General features: G+C 39.6%; 1 protein-coding gene across 2 annotated transcripts in view; it reads left to right on the top strand.

Moving 5' to 3' along the window:
- The first annotated feature begins 3,331 nt into the window (after positions 1–3,331).
- The window catches only part of UBR1 (ubiquitin protein ligase E3 component n-recognin 1), a 155,961-nt gene continuing 138,637 nt past the window's right edge, over positions 3,332–20,655 (top strand). For both annotated transcript variants that reach the window (XM_060096705.1, XM_060096704.1), the window contains exon 1: positions 3,332–3,531. In XM_060096705.1, the coding sequence (XP_059952688.1) occupies positions 3,451–3,531 (81 nt within the window). In that variant the 5' untranslated portion in view covers positions 3,332–3,450. The remainder of the gene's footprint in view (positions 3,532–20,655) is intronic.

Genomic DNA, 20,655 nt, shown 5'->3' with positions numbered 1-20,655 from the left:
GTTCTCATGTCTCTTCATTCCATCTACTGTGATATGTTGTTTTGGTTCAAGTATATAAAGAAACTCTGGCCTCACATAGATACATAGTTGGAAAAGGGAGGAGTATTTTAATAGTGTTTTCAGATAATTGTGGATATTATTCTTTGAATCCACATCAGAACTAGGCCAATAGTAAAATCTTAAAGATCAATTCAGTATGGAATCTGAAATTTTTGTACTCCATAACATTAAATTCTACTGGTCTATTTAGCAATGTGAACAGATCTTTTACCCATGCTGGATTTCATAACATCCTGCATTTGTCATTTGGAAAATATTGGTTCATTGACTTATACAGATCTTCCAAATGTCAATACTTTTCATTACACAATACCCCCCCAAAGCACATGTTTTCATATCCCACCAAATTCACTGGGACTTTGTCAAACTCACAGTGGCAGATACAAGTTCTCCACAAAACATTCACTTGAAAGCTTGAATTTTATTGCAGACAAAAACTGTTGTTTTCCTTGATGAGAATGGCTTATTTGTTCATATTTGGGAAAATGCCTGCCTTCTCATTCTATCTTTTACTTGCTCCAGAATCTCATAACCCTAGAATATCTGTCAGTTGTTTTAAGTAAATATGGTGTTCCATGAAAATGGTGGCTGGTTCAGCTAGCAACTCCATCACGGAAATGTTTCTCTTCAAGTCAACAATCATACTTTGGATACAGCAGAAAAGCTTTATGTGTGCTTCCCATTTCATCATACAGAATATTTAAAAGACTCACAGGTTGAGATTTAATAAAATTAATAATTTTTACTGTTTCATCAAAAACATTGTTAAGAGAAACAGGCCCCCCGCCCCGGCCCCCTGCCTTTTTCAAATGCAAGGGAATGGTGGTGAAGAAAGTACTAGTGACTCTGGTGCCTAGTTGTTTTTGGTGCCACTGCCTTTATTTTGTGCTGCAGCCAGCAGTTTCATCCACCGTTGCCTCTGCAACAGTAATTACAAATACCAACATGGTTGTTTAAAAAGACACGTAACTTCTTTGCCAATACCATAAAAAGTTTGTACCTCACAAACTTTCGGAATCTTGGGAACTCTCATGGGGTCTGTGGACCACACTTTAAGAACCAATGTTCTAAAATATTTTTAAAGGCTACAGAGTACTACATTGTATGTGTGATCACAGTTTATTTAGCCAGTGTCCTTTATTGAGGGCATTTGAGTTGTTTCTAATTTTTCTCCATTGCCAGTAATGATGTAGTTAAAACTTCACTTGCACCCTGAATTATTTCTCTAGGATACAGTCTTAAAAATGGAATTGCTAGGCCAAAGAGTATGCATTAAAAAAAAAAAAGGGCTTCCCTGGTGGCACAGTGGTTGAAGAGTCCGCCTGCCAATGCAGAGGACACGGGTTCGTGCCCCGGTCTGGGAGGATCCCACATGCCGTGGAGCGGCTGGGCCCGTGAGCCATGGCTGCTGAGCCTGCGCATCCATAGCCTGTGTTCTGCAACGGGATAGGCCACAACAGTGAGAGGCCCGCGTACAACAACAACAAAAACAACAACAAAAAGAATCCGGAAGGTTGCCACATTGCTTTCCTGCAGGTTTACCAATTTACACTTGCATTTTATGTAACAATATATGAGTATCCTTCCAGCTTATCAACAATGGTGATTATCCTTAAGAAAACAAAAAAAAACCTCACCAAATTTACAGGCAATAAATGGAATCCATTTTTCTTTAATTTGCATTTATTTGCTTACTATTTAGGTTTTTTTCATATATTTATAAAAATTGATGAGTGTTTTGTTTTTTAATAAATTTATTTATTTTTTATTTTTGGCTGTGTTGGGTCTTTGTTGCTGAGCGTGGGCTTTCTCTAGTTGCGGTTAGTGGGGGGCTACTGCTTGTTGCGATGTGCAGGCTTCTCATTGTGGTGGCTTCTCTTGTTGCGGAGCATGGGCTCTAGGCATGCAGGCTTCAGTAGTTATGGCTCGCGGGCTCAGTAGTTGTGGCTCACGGGCTTAGTTGCTCCACGGCATGTGGGATCATCCTGGACCAGGGCTCAAACCTGTGTCCCTGCATTGTCAGGAGGATTCTTAACCACTGTGCCACCAGGGAAGTCCCCCAAATTGATGAGTATTTATGTATTTTGTCCATTTTTAAAATTGGAAGAGTCTTCTTTGGGATTTTATCCTTTGGTCTGTCATGAGTGAGTGTTGCAGAAATTTCTACCCAGCTTTTGTTTACTTTTTAACTTTGTGTAACTTATTTTTATATGTAAGTTTTTAATTTTGATGAAATTACCTATCAGTCTTTTTATATTATCTGTCTATATTTCTGACATTTAATATTTTCTATATTTTATATTTTCTGCCTTTTCTGTCATGCTTTAAAAAGCCTTCTCCACCCCAATATTATACAAATACATTTACTTATTTCTTTACTTTTTTAAAGCAGTTAACGCCTCAATTCATTATTTTTATATACTATTTGAGGTAAAGACCTAACTTAATCTTTCCCCAAATAGTTAACTACTATTAACTCTTTCCAGAGCGTTAGGAGCTTTATTTTTTTTTCCTTTTGTTAAAAAATACGTTTTAAAATTACTTCTTTTGTAAACAGTTTACAATACAGAAGGTAAAGTAGCTCTAGACCACCTCTCTCCTCTCCTGTTCCTCAGAGCTAACTATTAATAGTTTGCTCTCTTCCCTTTCAAGACTGTTACTTTCGCATTTAACATGTAGGTAAGTGCCAAACCATAGTTGGTGGCAACTTGATTGCATTTTCCTCCCACTTAACTTATCTTTATTTTTTCACACAGAGCTATTTTGTTCTCTTTAAGAGCTACACGATGTTCCATAATGCAGATATCCCACGTTTATTTCGTCTTTCTTCTGCCGCTGAATGCCTAGGTTTCCCATTTCTCGTTACTTCACCACCTCTCCCAAGAGCTGCTGGGGCCCAAGCTTTCTTGCGCGCATGTGCAAGTTCCCACAGGCTACGTTCCTAAAGAGAGCTTATTTTTGAGTATTTTTTCATTTTGTGGGCTCTGGGGAACCAATGCAGGGACTTAGGAAGGCAAAACACACCCAACAACAGCCTGACCAGAAAGAGACCCAGAGCAGGTTCTCACTTAGCCCCGACAGTTTTCTTCCTTTCATAATGGACGCTGAACTTGTTTTTCACCTCGTAGATGCAACAGTTCCCAGCACCGAAACCAGCTATACAACCACTCGGCCACCAAGCACTGTGACTAAGAAATGAGGGGAAGAAACAGCCGCACCGGCCGTGACGCCTCCTTCCGGAAGCGGACCGGAAACCGCTGTTCGATTCTGCGTCAAACCCGACTTCAGGGGCCGTCGTAAAACTGTCGCCCTTCGTCTCTGGGACCGGCCACAGGTTCCCACTCGCCTCCGGCGGGGGGTCTGGAACTGCGGGTGTCAGATTTCCTTAAGATGGCGGAAGAGGAGGCTGGGGACGCAGAGAGGATGGAAGTCAGCACGGAGTTGCCTCAGACTCCACAGCGACTGGCGTCTGTAAGTCCGTGTAGGCTAGTTGCTTTTGTCCCCCCGAGTCCTTCCCTACCGCGTTCAGGAGGATGTGGGGCTTCACCTCTTACGGTGGCTCCGGGGAGCGGGAGTCGTATGGATTGATCTGAAAGGAAGCCACAGAATAAAGTTAGTCATCACCCACATTCCTGCCGGCCAAGTCTCCGGTGTATAATGGCTTTGTCATTTATTAGCCGTGACGAGTTCAAGCTTGTCTCTATCCTGAAATAGAAAGAACTGGTAATGTTATTAGATGGTCTGGTGTAGGGGTTTGGAGGAAGAGCCATTTTCCGACAGACGTAGTGTTAACCCCTCCTAGACGATAGGCGTCCAGGACGCAGCACCTAGTGTTGTATCGCATAGCTGGCTGGGTGGGGCATGATAGTGACAGGGAATGCTGCCTGTGTCAACTCACGTCAAGATATGGGGTGTAGGAGTTGTAGTCCTTCGTTGTAGCATCTTGAGAATCCAGTCCTAATCCTCAGTGGAGAAACCCATCATCTGTCGTTGCTTTTTACAGGTGAAAAACAGACTTTCAGACATTTCAAGTCAGAGCGATACCATTAATTAATATCGGAATCTATACTTTGCCCTTGTATTTTGAAAACCAAAAAAAAAAAAAAAAAAGGGAGGGCAGAGATAGTAAATTTGAGTCAATAGTCTGACTACAGGGAGAAAGCTGACTGAGGAGGATAAGTGGTAGGGGGCAACATTAGGGAATGTTCTGGATGTCCCCAGGCACCTAGTGGGGAGGTATATAGAAAATATTCAAATATTGGTCACTGCATGATGTGAAGAGTTTTATTAATTTATCTTTATTGGTGCATATAGAAAGGTGTGGGATATACACCTCTTTCTGAAGTTTCTTTGGTTTGTAGTTTTAATAAAATCATTTTTGAAGTATTTTAACCCTGCAGACACTTGAGCATTGTTTTATGAGAGAATAGAGTGAGCTCCAGAAAAGAGTCCACCTCAGGGACTGAAGAGACTGGCTGGGAGACAGAAATCAGGTGGGGAAGGAGTTGGACTAAGGTTTGGCCATCAACTAGGGCAGTGCTTGCAACCATCCTCTACCCCAAGTAGCAGTTCAACCTCATTTCACCGTATTGAAGGGGGAAGCATGTGTTTGAGATGATAAGAAATGAGAAGATAGGGAAACTTTAGAAGCAGCTGAAACATCTGGTCTTAAGGTAAAGCTGTGCTTTTGACATCTTCTAAGGAGTGGAGAAACTGTGCTGTGGTCAGAAGTGTTATCGTAATTTTATATTGCTAAAGGTGACTAGTGTTTATTTCAAGCTTTGATATATTAATTTCTTCCAGGTGGTACCAAAAAAACCTCATCAATCTGGATCTTACTTATTTGGAATTGGAGATAATGGTACAGGAATCCAGCTAGAATTATGTTGCAAACTCTTCAATATTAGATTTCTTTGGGCAAGGTTTTGGGTTTTTCAAGATAGTAGGTAGATGACAAGAGAAGTGTAAAAGCCTCAGGTAACTCACACTCTAGAGACACAGGTAGGACAAGTGCTCAAATTTTAATACAAGATAGGGTGATGTAAATGAATGAAGACCTGTGACTGGTGAGCCTCCTGATCACTTTTTGGGCTTGGCTCTCTCTATTTTAGGACTCCATACATCTTCCTAGTTTCCTATTCTTTTTAAAAATACCACCTTCAATTTTATCCTGACAATGGAGTAAGACACTGGCTTTTCCAGTTTACTTCTTCTTCTCGATTAAGTGAAGCAAGCTCAGAGATTCTTTAACATTTGAATGATTTGAATCTTAAATCACCATTGGGAGGCAGGGGAAAACAAAATAGTAAATACGGGACAGTACAGAGGTCTAAGAAATCTTACCAATTCCATTAGAGTCTTGTCCCTGGGTATTATATAGTTTCTGTTATCCTTAAATCAAACTTCCTTCTTAGGCCTCAGATCGTTTTTTTCTGTCATGTTGCAGTCAACAGGCATGAAGTCTCTCAAATTCCTGACATCACATAGCATGCAATTAGAGTGAAGTAATAGGTACGAATTATTGGACATTTATTAGAAGAGCCATTGCTTAAGAATCATTAAGGGAGTTGATTCTGTAGGTCTAGGGTGGGGTCTGAGAATTTGCATTTTCACAAGCATGCACTGCAAATGAAGTCCTGGTCTGTGGGCCACAGAGTAAGATTTAGCCAGAGACATTTAGAAGTTCTCAGTATAGAGTGGACAGTTGAGGTTGTGGGGATGGATAAGATCTTTGAGGAGGAAAGTCTGTGTTTGTGTGTGTGTTTATACATACACAGAGAGAAAGAGACAGTCACACAGAGAGGGAGGGAGGAAGAGAAGGAGAAGCGAGGAAGACAGGAATGATTGAATTTCAGGGATAGACAGTGGAGGAAGGAGCTAGAAAGGGAGCAGCCAAGCAGGTAGGAGGTGAGAGTAGTGCAGTGTCATAGGGTGTAGTTTCTAGGAGAGGGTAGTTTATTGGGTCTAGGAAGGTGAAGAGTGAGAAAAATTGGGAATTCATAGTATGTGGAGTGGTCTGATAGAACTTCTGCCTTCTGTCTTCATTAACTGGATTTTCTTTATTAAGTCCATCTCAAAAGATGCCTCCTGGTATGGTACTAAACTCTTTTCTTTTCCCTGTCTACATCCTCTGCCCATGTGATTTCATCCAGTTCTGTGACTTTAAATATCATCTGTATTCGTTCAGTTCCCAAATTTGTATCTCTGGGTGATCTCACTTTTGAGCTCCACAGTCACAGGTCCGTCTGCCTACTTGACATGTCCACTTGGATGTCTGAAAAGTGTTTCAAACGGAGGAGCAATTAGGAAGCTACTACAGTAACCAAGCCATAGTTGCTGGTGGCTTGTACTAAAGCGATATCACTGGAGATGAAGAGAAGTGGATGGATTGGGGAGAGATTATGGAAGTATGGTAGAAGTAGAAAGATTTGTTTATGGTGTAGGCATGAGGGAAAAGGGAAGAAACAGATGACATCTGGATCCCCAGTTTTTGACTTAAGTATTCATGATTGTGGCTGTGTCATATACTGAGAGGAAAGACCAGGTTTTGGGAGGGCAAAGAAGGGAGACATCTAGTTTTGTTATCCCTGTCACAGTAGATGACACTTCCGTAATAGCTCTTGAACACAAACAATTCTGTCTGTCTCCACTCCATCTCTCTAGTCCTAGCCACCATCTGTTGCCTAGGCAACTGCAGTGGCCTTTTAACTGGTCTCTTAGCTTCTGTTTTTGCCCTCTTCCAGTCCATTCTCCACAGAGCAGCCAGAGAAATCTTTGTAAGACTAAATCAGATCATGTCAATCTCTTGCCTAAATCCTTCAGTGGTTTCCCATCTACTTGGAATAAAATCTAAACTCATTACATGTTCTTCAAGATCCAGCCTGATCCGGCCCCTCCATCTCCCCTCATTTTCTGTTACTTTCTCTTCATTCACTTTTAGCCACCCTAGCTTCCAAAATAAGTCCAAGCTCTGTCTTACTTCAGGGCCTGTGCCTTTGCTTGTTGTTCTTTTTTCATAGAGTGTTTTTCCTCTGTTTTTTCTTGATACTTACCTTGTCTAAAAGATGGGTTCCTTTTACCATTCTCTGTCGAAGCACCCTGTTTATTTCCTCCACTGCACTTACTACAATCTGTGATTACTGTATTGTCTTTATTTATTTAAATGTCTGTTTCTCCTACCAGAATGTAAGTTCCGTGAAGGCAAGGATCATGTCTGACTTGATCATGGTCATTTCCTGATCATGTCAAGGAAAAATTATCTACAATCTCATGTGTATAGGGGATCTTTAAGAGATAACATAGTCTTTTTATAGTTGACTTTAAAATATTTAGATATAGAGGAATGAATGAGAAGTTATATGCTATTTTCAGTGGAGGTGATTTTCCTTAGAAATCTGTATCTATTATTTTAGGCCAGAGCACAGTTTTCTGTAGTAAGAACATACTTAGAGTGAGAAAACGAGGATGAAAACCAAAGTCTCTCTCTTTTTTTTTTTTTTTTTTTTTTGCGGTACACGGGCCTCTCACTGTTGTGGCCTCTCCCGTTGCGGAGCACAGGCTCCGGACGCACAGGCTCAGCGGCCATGGCTCACGGGCCCAGCCACTCCGCGGCATGTGGGATCTTCCCAGACCGGGGCTCGAACCTGCATCCCCTGCATTCGCAGGCAGACTCCCAACAACTGCGCCACCAGGGAAGCCCCAAAGCCTCTCTTTTTAAAAAAAAAAAAAATTATTTATTTATTTTTGGCTGCATTGGGTCTTCGTTGCTGCATGCAGGCTTTCTCTAGTTGCAGCTAGTGGGGGCTACTGTTGGTTGCGGTGTGCGGGCTTCTCATTGTGGTGGCTTCTGTTACTGAGGAGCACGGGCTCTAGGCACGTGGGCTGCAGTAGTTGTGGCACGTGGGATCAGTAGTTGTGGCACGCGGGCTCAGTAGTTGTGGCTCATGGGCTTAGTTGCTCTGTGGCACGTGGGATCTTCCTGGACCCGGGATCGAACCCGTGTCCCCTGAATTGGCAGGTGGATTCTTAACCACTGCGCCATCAGGGAAGTCCAAAACCAAAGTCTCTTGAGTCCTGACTCAAGTGCTTTGTTGCCAGATCATAGCATAGCCTAGTGACAGTTATTTTTTCATCAGCATCTCCTCATTTCTATTGTAGGCAGCTAGGGAAAATTCTGATTTTCAGTACCAAATTCTGTAGAGTCCGATGAAGTTAAGTTCTAAAACTGCAAGTCAAGAGTGACAGCTTCGGCCTTCCCTGGTGGCGCAGTGGTTGAGAATCTGCCTGCCAATGCAGGGAACACGGGTTCAAGCCCTGGTCTGGGAAGATCCCACATGCCGTGGAGCAACTAGGCCCATGAGCCACAACTACTGAGCCTGCGCGTCTGGAGCCTGTGCTCTGCAACAAGAGAGGCCGCGATAGTGAGAGGCCCGCCCACCGTGATGAAGAGTGGCCCCCGCTTGCCGCAACTAGAGAAAGCCCTCGCACAGAAACGAAGACCCAACACAGCCAAAAATAAATAAATAAATAAATAAATAAAAATAAAAATAAAAAAATAAAAAAGAATGACAGCTTCAGTCCTACTAGTAATTTATCTAGTAATTTATCTAGATGAGCTGGTGCTTGAGACTGACTGCTTATGTTTAATAACAGACATTGTCTTGCAGATAAAGAGGTTTTTGTCCTCAGTACTGCATAGTGTCTGTCTGGGTAGATACATATATAAATCAGTGATGCAGGATGAACCAATGCAGTATCCTGCCCGTCCTTTCTTCATGTGTGCTGGCTTTGAGGGTTACCTCAGATTTCTTTGAAGGTGTTAATCATATGTTGTGTTCTGTGAAACAATTTTCTTTAAGCTTTTAACTCAGATGGCTTAAAACAAACTATTAAGACCTCTTTAGTCCTGAGTGATTTCTGTGAACTCCTATGTGTTCTTCTAAGATATTGTGGTTAACATGCCTCCTGTTGAAGAAACAAAAGTTATTTCATGAGTTTGTTTTTTTAAAGCATTTGGTACAGTTTTTTTTTAATATTGTTATACCCTGTAGTAAGCTAAGTGCTTATGGAAATAAGCTCTACTAAATAAATGCTATTGAAAGACCCCAGAAGAGTTATTGTGCTTCCATAAGTGCCTACTTGCTATCCAGGAATGACATAGGCCCTGTCCAGAATGGAGTTTGTTTTTAATCACTTGAATGTAATTCTCCTTCTTATAGTTTACTTAATGCTATTCTTCAGAACGAAGTCTGTTTGACTTGTTTGGAGGAGTGGGGCTATAACCACTTAATGTGTCTTTATGGACTACCTTTTAAAAGTCCTTTGAACTTTTGGTATTGTTGGCTAAGCTAGAAATGACTTTAGCCACAGGAGGAAAAATCTGTAAATTTATCCATTTATATTTTTATATACACATACTCTGCCTTGCAATCTAAGAAAGAATTTTAGTTGTATTGGAAATATTTATTCAATACAGTAGAAAGACAATATGAGATATGTACCCCATAGTGTAGGAAACCAGACTTCATTCATCCAGAGACTTCAAGGAGAGCTTAGAAAATTGGAGCATGAGCCTATGGTCAGAGCAGAAAAGGAAGAGAAAGGCTTAGGAGGGATGGTAAGCTTTCGAAAACTAAATTCTGACAGCATACATGTATGTATATTATCTCAACAGGAAAGAAGAGAGAGGGGCCTTATTTGTCATACTACTCTATATTTGATTCTGGCTAACTTTATCAATGCCATGAGGACGTAGTAGACTTATGTACAAAACAACACAAAGCTTAACAGACATATTATAGGACCGATATGTTATAGGACACACACATAAAATCTCCTTAGGCTAAATTTTGCATCAAAACTAACAAGGTGAAATTTAATTGTCATGAAAGTAAAAACTATGTCTAGGACTGGGTATTTGTGTGTAGGACTAGGTCTCTTATGTGAATGATTTGAGGGTTTTAGTTTTCTGCAAACTCACTAAGTCATAATGTGATGTGGCTGCCAAACAAGCAAAAAAGTGATCTTTTAAAGCAGTTTAGTGTCCTGGATAAGGAAGGTAATAAGCAGTCCCACTCCTATGTACATATTGTGCATGTTCTATGTAAGAGTGGTAAACATGGAGAGTGGGCTGGATACCATGTCATTAGGGATGGCTAAATTTCATTTCTAGGAATGAACAGATTTCTTTAGTCTCTACATTCCTGTTTAGCCCTGGAATAAAGAAACTAATGAGGGACATAATATTTAGCTTCATTTATTTGATAGGTTGTTGGGTGAAAGAGCAAAGTAATTTGTATTGGATTATTTCAGGCAGCATAGGATAAAAGTTACAGAAAGGTAGATTTTGGTTTAAGTATGAGCTGTAAGAATGGTAGTTGGCTGAGTGGATGTGTTCAGACAGGCTTAGGGAGCTGATTATCAGATATGTTTTAGACAGGGTTTCCCAATGGGATAAGTGGGTGCACTAGGGTTTTTGTTGTTTGCTTGTTTTTAAACTTCATAAATCTGTCAGATAGTATTACAAGAAAATTTAGTATAACCAAAAGATTTCCTTGTGCCTAGAGGTGCTCCAATTACTAGTCCAGTACTTGCTTTGAGCAGTTCTACCACCTCCAGATTTTGTTACGCCTTTAAAACAGGAGAATTAGAAACAGAATTACAGGCCCTCCGTAGATGTCCATCAGTTATCTAAGGAAGGGTAAATTGTGATTTGAACAAAAGGAACCTAGTGTACTTAAAGTAAGTTCTGCTTTCAGTCTGATGTTACCAGTCATCCCAGTCCCTGGGTCAGAGTTGAAAACATATTTTTTAATCTCCATGGGGATGAGGAAAATGTTTGGAATGTTTGGGGATTTAAATGTTGTGAGAATTTGTTTTTACAGAACAGTCAATTGGGAAAGTCTTCCCTTAACTCCAGATGTTGAAAAAAGAGGTTTTTTCCCTGAACATGAAAATAAAAATTTCTTAATTTAATCATGTCTCAAATTGGAGAAAATACTAAAAGCAACCAACCAAAGAATCAAACCTACTCCAGTCACCAGTAATTCCTGAACATGTCACCCAGTAGAATACATCCTCTATAGTTTTTCTTATCTAGAAAAAAAACCCAGAAATCTTAGTTGAAAAAATTTTTTTCATACTTGTGGCAGTCATCTAGGAAAAAATTTTTGTGAAACAGCATATTTGTTCTTTGTCTCCTGTAAGAATTTTGTAAACAGTTTTAGAAGGCTTAATGTTATCATTTGCTTTGTTCTCTTTAGCAAGAAGTCTATAACTTTCAACAATGACTGAGACCTTTTGTTAAGTACTTGAGATAGGCTTGTGTGGATACAAGGATTTGGAAGGAAAGTTCCTTCCCTCAAGGAGCTAAAAATCTGGTTGAAGAGGCTCGATGTACATATTTAAAGGTAACTAATGTTATCTGGCAAAGGTACAGGTGCTGAATGAGTACCTTCTTTAGTAAGTGCTGCATTGGAGTTACAGGGGAGAGAAATTTTCTTAGATGGGTCAGTGAAGTGTTCATGGAGGTGGGCTTTGAGCTAAATCGACCTTAAGGAACAACTGAGGTAGGGGGAGGTGGAAGGATAGAGAGCTAGTGGTAAGGTCAGTGGAGAGGGCATTGAAGGCATCAACACCCAGACGTTCTGTCCAAATCATCCAATTATGTAAGGATAACATTTTAAAATATTAGTTTCTCAGACTGAGACATGTAATGACAGGGATATAATTTAAGAATATTTAGTGGTATTCATTTAGAGGGAAAAATTAAAAAGAAGACAAAGCTTTGTTTTTTGTTTTGTTTCACTATTAAAGTGAAATTGAGCAAGTCTTAAGGGTAAATTTAAAAGAATAATGTATTTATATTTGGTTAAGTAGCATGAACACTGAACTCTGGGAGTCAGGATACCTAAGTTCTATTCCTGACCCTGATACTATTCAGTCTTGAACAAACCAGTTTACTTTCTCCTTGTCACTCAGGTTTAAATGAAGGACTTGAACCAGAATAGATCCCTTAGGTTTTTGGTGATTCTCAAGTTTCTCATGTTCTTGAAAATATTCTTGAAAACTAGAACAGAAACTAGTTCTGTGCCTTCCATAATTAGGAAGGACAGAAAAAGGTTTTTGTTTGGTGTATAGGACTGAATATACAGGATTTTTTTTTCTTTAGTGCTGTTTGAAGAGAAGAATTTTAGGTACACCATAGAACATTAAATCTGCTAGTTATAGTTGTTGCCAGGTATGCAGAGAACACAAGTTGTTGGTTTGTGAGTATCCTAGAAAAGTTGGAGTTAGAATATTGGAAGGTTTAGTTCATTTTTTAAAAAAAGATTTTAGTAAAATATTTAAAATTTTACAGTTAAAAAATTACTGCCAAAATATTGAATAACTGTAAGGATATTATTCATATTAGGTAAGCAGACATACAAATTCCATGAAAGTATGCTAAAATCCCACTACCCACTACTGTTAACATTTTGGTATATATTCCATCTAACTTTTTCCCCATGTTAATATATATAACATATAACCAAAATAAGATTTTATACACACTGCTTTGTAACCTACTTTAATGTACTGTGTATCTTCAATGCCTTTCCATTAGATGGAAATAGACATCTTCAGTTATCAGCTCTTTTTTTCTAACTTCTTATTTTGAACTCATTTTAGACTTTTGGAAAACTTAGAAAAATAGAACAAACAGTTCTCTTATATCCCTCACTCCTGCATCCCCTAATGCTAACATCTTACGTAAATGTAGAACAATTATTAGGGACCAGAAATTAATATTGCTACTAACTCAACGACAGACCTTATTCAAATTTTACCAGTTTTCCTACCAATGTCCTTCTTCTGTTCCAGGATCCTATTGAGGATCCCACCTTACATCCCACCTGTTTGTCTCTTCCAGTATGTAACAATGTCTCACTTTCTTCATAGTCTTCTTCCAGTTTGTAACAGTGTCTTGATCTTTCCTTGTTTTTCATGACCTTGACATGACTACTCAAGAATACTGAGCAGGGCTTCCCTGGTGGCGCAGTGGTTGAGAGTCCGCCTGCCGATGCAGGGGACACGAGTTCGTGCCCCGGTCCGGGAAGATCCCACATGCCGCGGAGCGGCTGGGCCCGTGAGCCATGGCCGCTGAGCCTGTGCGTCCGGAGCCTGTGCTCCGTAAGGGGAGAGGCCACAACAGTGAGAGGCCCGCGTAACAAAAAAAAAAAAAAAAGAATATTGAGCAGTTATTTTGTGCCATGTTCCTTAATTTGGGTTTGATGTTTTCTTAAGTTTGGAATGAGGGCATACATTTTTGGCAAGAATAACACAAAAATGGTACCATATCCTTCTCAGTGCATCATATTAAGGGATTCTTGATATCAATATTTCTTATTACTGGTGATATTTATCTTAATCATTTGGTTAAGTTGGTATCTGCAAGGTTTCTCTACTTTATACTTACTATCTTTTTCCCTTTGTAGTTAATAAGTATCTTCAAGGGAGATACTTTGAGACTATTTGGCATCATTTTATTTTATTTTTTAAAAAATTTAAATAGATTTTTATTGGAGTATAGTTGCTTAACAATGTTGTGTATTTGGCATCATTTTAAATGGGTGTATATCCTGTAGTTTTTTTAGAGCGGCTCCCCCCACCGCCCCTTGATTGCAGAGGTATTGACACTTGTCAAACAAGGTCAAACAGAATTACATTGTTTAAAGTAAAAAGTGAAAATTCTTAGACCCTCTCCACAATTCCTTTTCTCCATGTAACCACTGTTAACAGTTTGATGTTTCTGTTTCTAGACACTTACTCCATGTTTAGGAAACATCTATACATATATCTATACATTTATATACATGTGTGTATGTTGAATTAGGAAACTCAAATTTGTAGAAATGCATAAAGTAAATATAATTTAGGTTTTCATTTTCTTTTCAAAAATGAAATTTTATTATTTTAAACTTGCTTTTTTCAGTCTACAGTATTTTATGGTATTCTGACTGCCTAGAATGGCATAGATGTATCTTTATTGATAGACATTTAGGTGGACGTTGTTTTTTCTCAGTTACAAGTAACATAGTGCACACAGTGGAATATATATATATATATATATATATGTATTTTCACAGTAGGGCAGGTGTGGCTAAATGATAGATTCCATCATTTCTTTAAACTATTCCCCTGTTGATGGACATTCATTTTTTTCCTGATATGAATAACTTTGTACATGAAATGTGTAGATGGCAAAAGCTTTAAAATGATTTCTAATAGATAATCTATATAGTAAAAATTGAAATAGTAAAAATGGGTATGTAGTGAAAAATAAATACAGGGGTCTTTCCACTGTTAACAATGTATTTTGAATCCTTTCAGAGGTTTTCTACTGAAATGTAAGCATATACATATATATCTCCTCTTCATTCTCTTCCCTTCTTCCTTTATAAATGGTAGCATACAGTACTTACTGTTCTGTACCTTTTGTTTTTTTGGTTTTTTTTAGTATTAGTTGTTTTTTTGTTTGTTTTTTTATACTACAGGTTCTTATTAGTCATCAGTTTATGCACATCAGTGTATACATGTCAATCCCAATCGCCCAATTGAGCACACCAACATCCCCACCCCACCGCGGTTTTCCCCCCTTGGTGTCCATACATTTGTTTTCTACATCTGTGTCTCAACTTCTGCCCTGCAAACTGGTTCATCTGTATCATTTTTTCTAGGTTCCACATACATGCGTTAATATACGATATTTGTTTTTCTCTTTCTGACTTACTTCACTCTGTATGGCAGTCTCTAGATCCATCCACGTCTCAACAAATGACCCAATTTCGTTCCTTTTTATGGCCGAGTAATATTCCATTGTATATATGTACCACAACTTCTTTATCCATTCGTCTGTTAATGGGCATTTAGGTTGCTTCCATGACCTGGCTATTGTAAATAGTGCTGCAATGAGGCTATCTCAGAGGCTTGATGGGAGCGACTGGTGGTGGATAGAGCTGACTGTTGCTCTGGTGGGCAGAGCTCAGTAAAACTTGACTGTTGATGGGTGGGGCTGGGCTCCCTCCCTGTTGGTTGTTTGGCCTGAGGCAACCCAACCCTGGAGCCTACCTGGGCTCTTTGGTGGGGATAATGGCAGACTCTGGGAGGGCTCACGCCAAGGAGTACTTCCCAGAACTTCTGCTGCCAGTGTCCTTGTCTCCACGGTGAAACAGTGCCACCCCCCGCCTCTGCAGGAGACCCACCAACAGTAGCAGGTAGGTCTGGTTCAGTCTCCCCTGGGGTCACTGCTCCTTCCCCTGGGTCCCGATGCTCACACTACTTTGTGTGTGCTCTCCAAGAGTGGAGTCTCTGTTTCCCCCAGTCCTGTCAAAGTCCTGCAATCAATTCCCACTAGGCTTCAAAGTCTGATTCTCTAGGAATTCCTCCTCCCATTGCTGGACCCCCAGGTTGGGAAGCCTGACGTGAGGCTCAGAACCTTCACTCCAGTGGGTGGACTTCTGTGGTATAAGTGTTCTCCAGTTTGTGAGTCACCCACCCAGCCATTCTGGGATTTGAGTTTACTGTGATTGCGCCCCTCCTACCGTCTCATTGTGGCTTCTCCTTTGTCTTTGGATGTGGGGTATCTTTCTTGGTGAGTTCCAGTGTCTTCCTGTCGATGGTTGTCCAGCAGCTAGTTGTGATTCTGGTGTTCTCGCAAGAGGGAGTGAGAGCACGTCCTTCTACTCCGCCATCTTGGTTCCTCCCACCGTTTTTTTCTTATTTAAAAATATAACTTGAAGAATGTTCCATAACAGTACATATAGATATCTGCCCCCCCTTTTTTATAATGGCTACATTGAATTTATGTACCATGATTTATTCACCTCTTCTTATGGAGCATTTAGGTTGTTTCCAGTCTCTTATTTATTTATTATTATTTTTTAATTTAAATTTTATTTTTATTTATTTATTATTTTAAAAATATTTAATTAATTTATTTAATTGCGCTGGGTCTTAGTTGCGGCAGGCGGGCTCCTTAGTTGCCACACGTGGGCTCCTTAGTTGCTGCACGTGGGGCTCCTTAGTTACGGCAGGTGGGCTCCTTACTTGGGCACATGTCCAGTCTCTTATTATTATAAATAATGCTGCAAATAAAATACCTGTATATATTTGTTTTTACATATTTGAGTTTATCTGAGGAACAAATTCCTAGAAGTGGGAATTTCTGAGTCAAAGGTTATATAAATTAAAAATTTTAATAACTATCAAAATTGTCCTTCTGAGAGGATAGGCTATTTTTTTATTAGTTTCTGCTTTATAACAAAGTGAATCAGTTATACATATACATCTGTTCCCATATCCCTTCCCTCTTGCGTCTCCCTCCCTCCCACCCTCCCTAACCCACCCCTCCAGGCAGTCACAAAGCACCAAGCTGATCTCCCTGTGCTATGCGGCTGCTTCCCACTATCTATCTACCTTACGTTTGGTAGTGTATATATGTAGGATAGGCTAATTTAATTTCTACAATGATACCTAATTTTAAAAAATTATTATTATTATTATTTGTTTTTTAAATTTTTGGCTCTGTTTGGTCTTCGTTGCTGAGTGCAGGCTTTCTCTAGTTGTGGCGAGCAGGGGTTACTCTTCTTTGTGGTGTGCAGTCTTCTCATTGTGGTGGCTTCTCTTGTTGCAGAGCACGGGCTCTAGGAGGGCTGGCTTCAGTAGTTGCAGCACATGGGCTCAGTAGTTGTGGCATGTGGGCTCTAGAGTGCAGGCTCAGTAGTTGTGCCTCATGGGCCTGGTTACTCTGCGGCATGTGGGATCTTCCCGGACCAGGGATCGAACCCGTGTCTCCTGCAATGACAGGAGGATTCTTTTTTTTTTTTTTTCGGTATGCGGGCCTCTCACTGTTGTGGCCTCTCCCGTTGCAGAGCACAGGCTCCGGATGCTCAGGCTCAGCGGCCATGGCTCACGGGCCTAGCTGCTCCGCGGCATGTGGGATCTTCCCGGACCGGGGCACGAACCCGTGTCCCCTGCGTCGGCAGGCAGACTCTCAACCACTGTGCCACCAGGGAAGCCCCGACAGGAGGATTCTTAACCACTGTGCCACCAGGGAAGTCCCTAATAATACCTAGTTTTAGCATAATGTTTTACATAAAGTTTTATTGAGTTCAGCTTATTTATGGAGCCATATTGAGCTTCAGGAGAGCAAACTCAGAAAGCCTTATATATAATCAAATATGTGTAACCTTCCTTACTTAACCTGTGATGGAACTTTATGTAAATTAAAAAAAAAATTTATTGGAGTATAGTTGATTTACAATGATGTGTTACTTTCAGGTGTACATCAGTGTGAATCAGTTATACATATATCCACTCTTTTTTAAGATTCTTTTCCCATAGAGACCATTACAAAGCATTGAGTAGAGTTCCCTGTGCTATACAGTAGGTTCTTATTCATTATTTATTTTATAGGTAGTAGTGTGTATATGTCAATCCCAGTCTCTCAGTTTATCCCGCTCCCCTGTAAATTCTTTTTTTTAACATCTTTATTGGAGTATAATTACATTACAATGGTTTGTTAATTACTGCTTTATAACAAAGTGAATCAGCTATACATATACATATATCCCCATATCTCCTCCCTCTTGCGTCTCCCTGCCACACTCCCTATCCCACCCCTCTAGGTGGTCACAAAGCACTGAGCTGATCTCCCTGTGCTATGCGGCTGCTTCCCACTAGCTAGCTATTTTACATTTGGTAGTATATATTAGTCCATACCACTCTCTCATTTCGTCCCAGCTTACCCTTCCCCCTCCCTGTGCCCTCAAGTCCATTCTCTACATCTGCATCTTTATTCCAGTCCTGCCCCTAGGTTCATTAGAACCTTTTTTTCAGATTCCATATATATGTGTTAGCATACGGTATTTGTTTTTCTCTTTCTGACTTACTTCACTCTGTATGACAGACTCGAGGTCCATCCACCTCACTACAAATAACTCAATTTCATTTCTTTTTATGGCTGAGTAATATTCCATTGTATGTATGTGCCACATCTTCTTTATCCATTCATCTGTCGATGGACACCTTGGTTGCTTCCATGTCCTGGCTATTGTAAATAGAGCTGCAATGAACACTGTGGTATATCTCTTTCTGAATTATGGTTTTTCTCAGGGTATATGCCCAGTACTGGGATTGCTGGGTCGTATGGTAGTTCTATTTTTAGTTTTTTAAGGAACCTCCATGCTGTTCTCCATAGTGGCTGTATCAATTTACATTCCCACCAACAGTGCAGGAGGGTTCCCTTTTCTCCACATCCTCTCCAGCATTTCTTGTTTGTAGATTTTTTGATGATGGCCATTCTGACTGGTGTGGGGTGATACCTCATTGTAGTTTTGATTTGCATTTCTCTAATGATTAGTGATGTTGAGCATCCTTTCATGTGTTTGTTGGCAATCTGTATATCTTCTTTGGAGAAATGTCTATTTAGGTCTTCTGCCCATTTTTGGATTGGGTTGTTTGTTTTTTTGATATTGAGCTGCATGAACTGCTTGTAAATTTTGGAGATTAATATTTTGTCAGTTGCTTCATTTGCAAATATTTTCTCCCATTCTGAGGGTTATCTTTTCATCTTGTTTATGGTTTCCTTTGCTGTGCAAAAGCTTTTAAGTGTCATTAGGTCCCATTTGTTTATTTTTGTTTTTATTTCCATTTCCCTAGGAGGTGGGTCAAAAAGGATCTTGCTGTGATTTATGTCATGGAGTGTTCTGCCTGTGTTTTCCTCTAAGAGTTTTATAGTGTCTGGCCTTAACATTTAGGTCTTTAATCTATTTTGAATTTATTTTTGTGTATGGTGTTAGGGAGTGTTCTAATTTCATTCTTTTACATGTAGCTGTCCAGTTTTCCCAGCACCACTTATTGAAGAGGCTGTCTTTTCTCCATTGTATATCTTTGCCTCCTCTGTCATAGATTAGTTGACCATAGGTGCGTGGGTGTATCTCTGGACTTTCTATCTTGTTCCATTAATCTATGTTTCTGTTTTTGTGCCAGTACCATATTGTCTTGATTACTGTAGCTTTGTAGTTTAGTTTGAAGTCAGGGAGTCTGATTCCTCCAGCTCCGTTTTTTCCCTCAAGACTGCTTTGGTTATTCGGGGTCTTTTGTGTCTCCATACAAATTTTAGGATGATTTGTTCTAGTTCCGTTAAAAAATGCCATTGGTAATTTGATAGTGATTGCATTGAATTTATAGATTGCTTTGGGTAGTATAGTCATTTTCACAATATTGTTTCTTCCAATCCGAGAACATGGTATATCTATCCATCTGTTAGTATTATCTTTAATTTCTTTCATCTGTGTCTTATAGTTTTCTGCATACAGTCTTTTGTCTCCCTAGGTCGGTTTATTCCTAGGTATTTTATTCTTTTTGTTGCAATGGTAAATGGGAGCGTTTCCTTAATTTCTCTTTAAGATTTTTCATCATTAGTGTATAGGAATGCAAGAGATTTCTGTGCATTACTTTTGTATCCTGCTACTTTACCACATTCATTGATTAGCTCTAGTAGTTTTCTGGTTGCATCTTTAGGATTCTCTATGTATAGTGTCATGTCATCTGCAAACAGTGGCAGTTTTCCTTCTTCTTTTCCGATTTGGATTCCTTTTATTTCTTTTTCTTCTCTGATTGCTGTGGCTAAAACTTCCAAAACTAGGTTGAATAACAGTGGTGAGAGTGGACAACCTTGTCTTGTTCCTGATCTTAGTGGAAATGGTTTCATTTTTTCACCATGAGAACAATGTTGGCTGTTGGTTTCTCATATATGGTCTTTATTATGTTGAGGGAAGTACCCTCTATGCCTACTTTCTTGAGGGTTTTTATCATACATGGTGTTGAATTTTGTCAAAGCTTTTTCTGCATCTATTGAGATGATCATATGGTTTTTATTCTTCAATTTGTTAATATGGTGTATCACATTGATTGGTTTGCATATATTGAAGAATCCTTGCATTCCTGGGATAAACGTCACTTGATCATAGTGTATGATCCTTTTAATATGCAGTTGGATTCTGTTTGCTAGTATTTTGTTGAGGATTTTTGCATCTATGTTCATCGGTGATATTGACCTGTAGTTTTCTTTCTTTGTGACATCATTGTCTGGTTTTGGTATCCAGGGGATGGTGGCCTTGTAGAATGAGTTTGGGAGTGTTCCTCCCTCTGCTATATTTTGGAAGAGTTTGAGAAGGATAGGTGTTAGCTCTTCTCTAAATGCTTGATAGAATTCGCCTGTGAATACATCTGGTCCTGGGCTTTTGTTTATTGGAAGATTTTTAATCACAGTCTCAATTTCAGTGCTTGTGATTGGTCTGTTCATATTTTCTATTTCTTCCTGGTTCAGTCTCAGAAGGTTGTGCTTTTCTAAGAATTTGTCCATATCTTCCAGGTTGTCTATTTTATTGGCATATAGTTGCTTGTAGTAATCTCTTATGATCATTTGTATTTCTGCAGTGTCAGTTGTTACTTTTCCTTTTTCATTTCTAATTCTATTGATCTGAGTCTTCTCCCTTTTTTTCTTGATGAGTCTTGCTAATGGTTTATCAATTTTGTTCATCTTCTGAAAAA

This window comes from Mesoplodon densirostris, chromosome 4 (assembly GCF_025265405.1).
Source record: "Mesoplodon densirostris isolate mMesDen1 chromosome 4, mMesDen1 primary haplotype, whole genome shotgun sequence".
Classification (NCBI taxonomy): domain Eukaryota; kingdom Metazoa; phylum Chordata; class Mammalia; order Artiodactyla; family Ziphiidae; genus Mesoplodon; species Mesoplodon densirostris.
Note: the sequence above shows the minus strand (reverse complement) of the source record. Positions and strands in the feature narration are given on the sequence as shown.